This window comes from Phyllostomus hastatus, unplaced genomic scaffold, assembly GCF_019186645.2.
Source record: "Phyllostomus hastatus isolate PE091 unplaced genomic scaffold, TTU_PhHast_1.1 phas_contig_948, whole genome shotgun sequence".
Taxonomy (NCBI): Eukaryota; Metazoa; Chordata; class Mammalia; order Chiroptera; family Phyllostomidae; genus Phyllostomus; species Phyllostomus hastatus.
In genome coordinates, this window is record NW_025333993.1 from 2,838,113 (window position 1) to 2,847,122 (window position 9,010).

The following is a 9,010-nucleotide window of genomic DNA, read 5'->3' on the forward strand; positions in this document are numbered from 1 at the left end:
GATAACAATAACCACGACGCTGCAGAGCACTCCTCACGTGCCGGCCCCATTTTACACTTGACACGCATTCACACCTCTATCCTTCACCACCCACTTAACGGAGGGGACCCCGAGGTGCGTAAGTAACTCACCCACGCGCTCCCAGGTTCACACGCTGCCGGGTTCGAGCGCAGCCCAGCGTGCCCCAGCATCCGTGCTCTGGACCATGGCGACACGCTGCTGCTAGACAGGCTGGGTGTGATCGAATCTGAAAGGCACCTGTCCGCCCTGGAGAGGGTGCTCCTCTCCCCACCTGCAACGTGTCACGGGCTCTGCCGCACAGGGGCCTCCCGCACACACGACTGCGACCGGCAGACGGCAGGGTTTCGGGGAGCAGTTTCTGGGAGACACAGCAGCGCACCGCTGCAGCCGGCCGGCACCTTGCAGGCCAAGGAAGTGAGCACGGAGGCCGGGGGCTGAACAGAGTCAGGCAGATGCGTGGAGGACGGACGGGTGAACAGAATGTGCACCCCCACCCAGCGGGACGCTGTTCCGACTTCACGTGGGGGGCATTCTGACACACGCTCCAACACGGAGGGAGCTGGAGCACGGGGTGCTGCGTGAAATGAGCCAGTCACGCAAGGACAGGGTCCGTGTGATTCCACGCCCAGGAGGTCCCGAGAGCCGGCAGGGTCACAGAGACAGAACGCAGAAGGGTGGGCAGCAGAGCTGGGGGTGGGGGGTGGGGGTGAGCATTTAACGTGGGCGGGGTTTCAGTTGGGGAGGATGGAAAGTTCTGGAGACGGACGGTGGTGACGGCTGTGCGACAGTGTGATGTGCTTGACGCCCCTGAGCCGTGCACTCAGACGCGGCTGAGATGGTACAACTTCATGTGTCCTTTCCCACAATTTTTAAAAATGGAAAAAAAATGTCCGCAGGGAATCTAAGCCAAGTGAACACAGGTTCTGGCTCGTCTTTCATTGTGTCTGGGCCACGTTTTGAGGGGTGCTGTGAGTTCCGTGCCCGGCGCGTGCTCGCGGTGGGGTCAAGGGGACAGGCAGCCGGGGCGGGGGGGCGGACTGCCCCACACCAGCACAGGCAGAGGTGTTTTCTGAGCTCGGAAACATCGGAAGCCCTCTGCACAGCCCGTGAGTGCACCTGCAGGTGGCCCGCCACAGGGCTGCGAGCCGCGGTGCCCGGAGAGATGCATGCACCTCTCCTGCAGGCGGGTTTTTAGGTCTGCACTATATTCAAACTTTTTTTCTCTCAAAAACACTCAAACCTCGGGAAGGCAGATCCCCAACCACAAACGCAGGAGGACTCAGCCTGGTGAGCTGAGCGAGGGGCTGCACACCCCTTCCGAGCTGGGCCGCTGACCTGCCCCTGCACTGGCCGCGTGCCGCCCTGCCGGCTGGGGCTTCCGCTCTGTGGAGCGGGAGCAGGGCCCAGCCCGCGCACGTCTGTCCCCGTGGAACTCCTCCAGGTGGACAGCGCTCATCTCCCCACCTGTCTGGCCCAGGGGGCAGGACGGGAGGCTAGGGCAACTCCTTCCCCGGGGTGAGACCAGCTGGTGGGCTGCTGCCGTCTTGTCAAGGTGGACACCTGAGGTCCCTCTGTGTCCTCTTGAGACTCTCTGAGTCCTCACTGCCAAACACCAGCGCCCCCACAGTGTCCAGGAACACCGCTTGCTGGGTCACCCACAGCCGGGGAGCGGGAGGCTGAATGGAGACGGTTCAGCTTGTGCCGCTCATGGTGGGGGAGACTGTTGGGGGTGGGGGAGACTGTGCTGCGGGAGACTGTGGGGGGGAGACTGTGCTGGGGGAGACTGTGCTGGGGGAGACTGTGCTGGGGGGAGACTGTGGTGGGGGAGACTGTGGGGGGGGGACTGTGCTGGGGGAGACTGTGGGGGGGGAGACTGTGCTGGGGAAGACTGTGGGGGGGAGACTGTTGGGGAGGAGACTGTGCTGGGGGAGACTGTGGGGGGGGACTGTGGTGGGGGGGACTGTGGTGGGGGGGACTGTGGTGGGGTAGGTGGCATCCTCAGGCAGCAAACCCCGGAGAGGGGCGCAGGAAGCCAGCCTGCAGGGACCCAAGGCTACCTGTGGGCCAGTTCCCGAAGCACAACCCCCACCCCCCCAGCCTGCTGACCGCCGGCACGGAGACCAACCTCCTGGCTGCACCCCACTTTGTCTCTCATTTGCATGCTGCTCACACGCGCAGTCTGATGTGAGTGTGCGCCCCCCCCCCCACACTGCCCTTGTCCCTCTTCCCTGATGCCCAGAGTGCATTCTGCACGCTTCCGAAGCCAGGCAGCCCCGTGGCCCCTAATGGCTCTGGCAAGGACCCCTCAGCTTAGGGTGTGAAGCACCCACTTCCAAATAGATGAGTAGCTCCCGCCAGGCTGGAGACAAAGGTGCCCAGGGCAGTGGAGCCCGGGGTCTTGGGGTCCTTGGCACTGCCTCCCTCTTTGTGGCTCAGGTTCACAGCGGGTTCCCAGAGGTGCAAAACAGATGCCAAGGAAGTACCTGCTGTGGCTTCTTCCCGAGCCTCCTAGTGGACAGGCCCAGGGGGAGGGGAGGGCCGTGCTGTGCCCGCCGGGGCCAGAGGACGGGCCGGGTTTGCTGAGCCTCCCCAAGTGACCAGCACGCTGTGGGAACCGCTTAGTGCCGTCTGCGGTCACCCCATGGGAGGCACCACCGCTGAGCCCACTTCGCCGAGGACAAAGTGACTTCCCAGCCGGCATGCGACAGAGCCAGGCCATCTCCCAGCACCAGGCCTGCCCCCCTCCGTGTGGCCAGCAGGAGCGGCCCCAGCCCCTCCAAGAAGGGGCGTGCGATGCCGCTGCACTCGGTCTGCGAGGGGCCCACGTCATCATCTGTCAGCCCCGATGCCGTCAGTGGGGTTCACGCCTCCAGCCACCCCTTTCCCGGGGCCTCTAGCTGCCGAAATGTCTGGTTTAAGCGGCCTTCAGACCTTGGCACGTGGGAAGGGGAGAGGGGGGAGGGCGGGGAGAGGAGAGAGGCCAGCAGCTCCCCGACTGCTCCGCATCCCGGGGCAGGGATTTGGAGACGTGTTTCCAGAAGTTCTCTATGGGCTGCAGTGGCCGGGCTGGTTTGCGTCAATGGCTGATGTGCTTGTTGAAAAAGAGACCGAAAATCCCGACACTCGGTTTTCACAGCCCAGCTCTGACGCAGCCGGAGACGGACGGCGCCGTCGAGGGCCGGGGTCGGGCTGGGGTCAGAGTGGCCTGCTCCTCTGCCCGCTCACCTCCAGCTGCACCCCTGCTCCGCACTGGAAACCCAAAAGGGAGCGGAAGCACCCCTTTCTCCAACCTGCCTGGGTTGCCATTAGCTTCTGTTACCGTTTTAACATCTCCTTAAAGATCTTAAGTTATAAACACGTACAGGAAGGTACATGGGCTTTGCTGGAACTACTGATGATGGCCAAGGGGGTCCACCTGGCAGGGACCGGGGCAGCAGCAGGCGGGCTCTCAGAAGCCCAGAGAAGCGACGGGTCCGCCCGCCCTGCACCAGGGTCCTGTGGGTCCTGCGGGCCCTGCGGGTCCGAGGGACAAGGATGCTCTGAGCGGCGGGCTGAGCAGAGGGGCCGGCCTTAATGTGAAAGGGAGTCTCCACGGGGCTTCGCCAGGCGGCAGGACAGACACATTCCAGCGGGGAAAAGGTGCCTGTGGAGGGGACTCAAGGTCCTGCTGCGCTGACCACGCCGGACAAGACCCGGGGCAGGTGACCCTCTGACCAACAGAAGACAGGACCGCCCCGAAAGACGGGCAGTGAGTGGGAAACGCCCGCTGTGTTTGCGGCAAAGGCAAGAAACAAAGGCAGAGGGAGCTGGGGTCCCTTGGGCGGGGCAGGGCGGGGCAGGGCAGGGCAGGGGACACAGGGAGAGACGGGATTCCCTCCTGCTGGACAGCCAGCAGGGTGCGCAGAGGCCTGGGCTCCGAGTGCAGGCGGGAGGCCTCAGCCACAGAAGAGAGACCGAACCTCCAGGGCGGGGCGGGACGGTGGGCCAGGGCCCTACAGCACCACGGCGGGGGAGGGGGGCTGTGTGCTGGCCTCAGAGGCGTCCAGGGGGCATGATCTGGGGTCCCAAGTCGCAGTAGGGCCAGGCTGTGTGAGAGACACGCATCTCGAGAAAGACCCACAGGCTGAGCATACCGGGTGCCCGGTTCTCGCCAGGGAGGGGGAGCAGTCTGGGTTGTGCGGGGGGGGCGGTTTGTTAGGAAATAGGAACCGTCCTCTGTCGACATGCTAACAGCTTTTGAACACTGCTCTTCCCTTCCAGTTCTTCTCACTGGTTCCCTTGGTTTAGAGCAGAAACAACTCAGCGAGTGGCTGTTGGCTCATCAAGACCTGGGAGCCAGCTGCAGGTCGAGGCGGGGCAAGCGCACACCAGCTGGAAGATGGTCCCAGCAGAGAGCCGGCACGAGGGGACTGTCCCCAAGGGGACTAACTGGTAGACCAGGGCAGTGCACCCACAGAGGCCTCAGGAGCCCCAGGCCTAGCAGCCTGGCCGGGACCAGGCTTCCCAACACGCCCCAGCCTGAGCCCAGGCCTGGGGACGCCACCAGGGCCTCCCTCTGCCTCACTCGGAAGGTCGGCACACCCAGGCCTGGACAGGCCACCAGGCAGGAGCCCCTCGGGCTTCCTGTGTCAAGGGCATTGTCCTGTCATGCCAGTGGGGGCCTTCACTCAGTGGGACTACCTGAGAGTCGTGAATGGTGTGTTCACACCGGACCCCAGCACTCGGCACATAGTAGCTGCTCAGTAAACGCCTCTGGAGACTTGACTAAGTGGTTGGCCTGGCCCCACTGGATTCTTCCAACCAGCAGCGCTTCAGCGTTATACACATGTGACGGCCAAGAAACAGTGACACGGGAGACAGGAGACTAACCCAGGGTCAATACGTGGAAGTAAGGACACAGCACTGGCCTCTGTGCAGACACTGTGGCTGTCCCCCTGGAGCTTTGCTGGAGCAGATAACACCCATGGGAGCCACCTTTTGGAGAAAGCGTGGAATGACAGCAGTGGGGTGACTTGGGCGACAGACGGCAGAAGGAATGCAGGAGCCACAGGACAGATGACCAGACAGGAGGACAAAAGCCACCTGCCACAGTGTCACACCCACGCCTTCTGTCCTCCCTCCACTCCCTGTCCTTGGAGGCGACTCGGGGTCTGTGTCCGTGACCTTTCACAGGCAGGACGGGACGGACACAGGGGAGACAGAACCTGGCGGCGTGTGGGGGAACGTCAGAATTAATCCGGCGTTTGGGGCCTGAAGAAAACGCAGCCCTGAGTGGAAAGAGCCCTCGGCTGAGAGAGACATCGGAAGTGTGGTCAGAGCTGCCGGTGTGGAGTCCCGAGGGGACCAGGGTCCGGCACACGCTTGGAAGCCCCGCAGGATCTGGCTCTTGGCCAGGCTACGAGTCCGGGTCTGAGCTTCCAATAGTGACGACAACACAGGGAGAGGCCACCGAGCAAGGTCAAGGATGAGTAACAGACACCGCAGGGAGGGCAGCGGTGTGGAGACCATGGCCCACTTCCTCCTCACTTGTGTCGGGTAAAGGACATTGGCGGGCCGGAGGGAGCGCGCACAGTGCCCCCGCGCCCCGGCGGCGCCCCAGCTCTGTTCGGTGAAGATGTCACACCGCTTCACAGGCTAGCGGCCCAGCTCAGGGCAGCCCACGGACGCGCTGGAGATCACAGAAGTGGCGGCGCCAGCACAACCTCAGAGCCGGCCCCTCCCAAGGCCACGGCCTCCCTCCCAAACGCAGGTGCCCCGGGTCTCCCAGAGCCACCCACAGGCTGCTTTTCCTGGAGGTCACCCCAACCTCGGGTGTGTCGCCCTGGGAAAACCACCCTGCCCACAGTGACAGCAGAGCAGCCGGGCCGGACTCCGCGCTCACCGCCCGCCCTCTGACCCTGTGCCCCTACACCCACCTCAGCGGAGCCTCCCCGGAGCCCTTTGGGAAGGAGCTGTCACTCCCGACCTCGCGACCACATCCCGTGGTGCCTCTTTGAAAAGCTGAAAATGGCCGATCTTTGACACTCCTTCTCTGGTGGGGCGGAAAAGAATGCGCCAGTGTGTGTGTGCATGTGTCTGCCTGTTTGCATGCGTGTTTATCCATGTGTTTTTGTGTTTTACATGCATGTTGTATGTGAATCCATGTGCACATTGGAGCAGGGGTGGGTATTCAGCAAAGGGCCATTTCTTCCTGTGTGTGTGTGTGTGTGTGGGGTGTTATACATCCCTGTGCAGTCCTGGGTGCCCAGTCCTGGGAGTCAGGGGACTTGGGTGGGGGCCTGTGCCTGCTGCCGCCCACCTGCCTGTGCAGATGCCGCCTGTCCCCCGCTGTCTGGTTCTGTTAAAGTGGACGACAGCGGGGGAAGGGGAGGCTGTGCCTCTCACTCCACCAGGACCAAAACTGGGGACAAGTGAGAGCAAGGTGGCTTGTGGGCAAGTGGAGCCGCTGGAGGAGGCCCGTCTGAGAACCAGAGGGCCCCCCCCTCCCCCCGCGCCTGCTCTGTGCCTGGCTGGGCATCCCGGCCTGGCTTCCTGACTGGGGTGCTCCTGGGGATGTGCAAGGTGACACAGTGTGCAGCTGACGGCTGGAAGGGTGGCCTCACTATGGCTTTTCCATGGGGGGAGTGGAGTGGGGGCTAAGAAAGCCCCCCTCTAAGCGGCTCACTTATTGTCCCTCTCAGCCAATCAGAAGCAGGGGTCAGGGCTTTCTGGATCCATGCCAGGGGCTTTAGAAGAGGTGGGGCCACCAACAAAGGGTCTGCTCTGGATGCGTTTCCCGTGGGACTCAAGTTGGCTAAGGACACGACATTTGGAGGGCTTCATGTCTCCAGAGGAAGGCGGATGGACAGCAGAGCCCGTCCAGCAGGCCACTCAGCCTCTCTGCGGGCCCTGGAGGTAGCGCAGTCCCAGTCCGCCCACCCCTCTACTGTCAGAGCCGACTACCTGAGGGAAACGGGGACAGGGACACAGACGCGCAGCTGGGAGTAGCCCCCGCTGAGCCAGCCCGCACCTGCTCCCCACCGGCCCGGCCCGGAAGCCGCACCACCGCGCAGGGGCGGTGGGGGGGGGGGCTTGCTCCGGTGCCCTCCATGCGAGGGGACCGTCCGCAGGTCTGACCACCAGCTCCAAGGCATCTGCCCTGGGATCGTTCCGCCGGAAATGAAGTGGGTTCACCTACCAGCCTCTGAACGTACAAACTCAGCCTACTCAGATTTGTTACAAAGAAAGCTCTGCCCACGAAATCTTAAAACTATCGCCCTGCGAATCGCCCCCTCCCACCGCGGTCCAGTTCTTCGGGAGACCCGCCCCGCAGAGCCCTGCCGCCCCCTGCCGAAGTTGTCGGAGACCACAGTCCCGACCGCGGACCACGGTCCCCCGCCCGCCGCCGGCGCTGCGACCCCGGGCGCTGGCACCCGGGGAGGGGCGGACGCTGCGGGCTAGCGAGGTGGGGAGGGGGCGTCGGGAGGTGGGGAGGGCTACCTTCTGAATGCGTCCGTCGATGTCCAGGTAGATGGCCTTGGGCCGGTAGCTGGAGGGGCCGGATCCCATCTTGAGCCGGCGGCTGCACTTGGACTTTTTACTGTACTTTCTCGACGCCAGCGGCGCGGGGAGGGCGGGGAGGAGGAGGGGGCGGGGGCGGGCGGCGGAGCACCGGGGCCCAGCCAACCAGAGCGCGGCCGCGCACCCGGCCGCCCGGCTGCCGCCTCCGCCGCGCGCGCGTCTGCGGCTCGCGCTCCTCCTTCTGCCGCCGCCTCCCTCCGCCTCCTCCCTCCCCCCTTCTCCCTCCTCCCTTTTCCCTCTACTTCCTCCCTCCTCCCCCGATCTCCTTCCCCTCTTCCCCCCTTTCTCACCTCCTCCTCCCTCTTCTCCTCCTCCCTCCCCATACCCTCTCTTCACCCCCCCTCTCCCCCCTCCCCCCTTCTTCTCCTCTTCCTCCCCCCTCCTTCTCTTCCTCCCCCCTCCTCCTCTTCCTCCCCCTTCTCTCCCTCCTTGCTCTCCACTCCCTTCTTCTCCTTCCCACTTGAAGACACACTCTCCTCTTCCCTTGGACCCAGGCCGGCTTGCTGAGAGGACCAAATGGGCAGCGCCTCTACACGTGCCCTCTGGACAAGCGCCCACGGCTAGGGACACTTGGAGCAGATTCCCATAGCGACCCCCTCTGGCTGCAGGGCTGGTCACCTCCCCCCACAGAGAGTTGCCTGTAGAGACCTCCTCAGGTGGACAGCCAGTCCTCAGCCAGCACCTGGCTGGCACGGGACCCTGAGCTGTGTGTGGTCATGAAGCAAACCCAAGCAGCACTTAGCACTGGGAAAATTCTCCTAGGTTCCCCTCTGCCTGCTCATTTAATTTGCATGGGAAACGGGACAAGTTTCTTCTCAATTCAGGCACGTCCTTCCCCTAAGTTTTCTGTCTGTTCTTGGGAGCGACAGCCTCTTCTATCTGCCCCAGAGCCAACATGGCGAATTTTTCTGTCCTTAATGTAGCCAGAGCAAGGACTGCCCAGCCCCCCTGCTGTGTTCTGGTTTCAGCACTCCTCTGCCCCTCCCCCCTTATTAACCGTCACAGGGAGCGTCGGGCGGGCATGCTGGAGGGGAACGCAGGGATGTCAGGCAGACGTGACCCGAAAACCGCACTGGGGCCTGCCCCTGAGGCTCCCCAGTCCTCCGCAGGCTCACCCAGGGGGAACAGGGTGCAGGGAGGGTGGAGGGGCTCCCAGCCCCCGTTGCTTGGGGAAGGGGGTGTCCGGGCAGTTTGTTTCCTTCTAAGCGGGTCCCACGCCACCGTCTTGCTTCCGTTGCCTGTCTAGATTTTGCACCGTCCCTGGCTTTCCGGACTCTGGGTCCAGGGTCACCTGGCACATGGGCTAGGCTGCAGCCCTGGGGAAGGCGAGGCTCATCATCCTCAGGTGAAACATCTTCAGGCTTTGGGCAGCCCAGCGTGTGTCCCTTTATGTCCCTTGTTGGCTCACGGGGGCTGTCAGAGAGTGATG

The 9,010-nt window shown here is 63.7% G+C and overlaps 1 protein-coding gene across 3 annotated transcripts in view; it reads right to left on the reverse strand.

The window, feature by feature from the left end:
- The window catches only part of PDE9A (phosphodiesterase 9A), a 90,610-nt gene extending 82,984 nt beyond the window's left edge, over window positions 1-7,626 (reverse strand). For 2 of the 3 annotated variants that reach the window (XM_045852614.1, XM_045852615.1), the window contains exon 1: window positions 7,501-7,593. In XM_045852614.1, coding sequence (XP_045708570.1) covers window positions 7,501-7,569 — 69 coding nt within the window. In that variant the 5' untranslated portion in view covers window positions 7,570-7,593. Of the gene's footprint in view, window positions 1-7,500 lie in introns of all 3 variants that reach the window. The other variant, XM_045852616.1, reaches the window with a different exon arrangement.
- Between the last annotated feature and the right edge of the window lie 1,384 nt (window positions 7,627-9,010).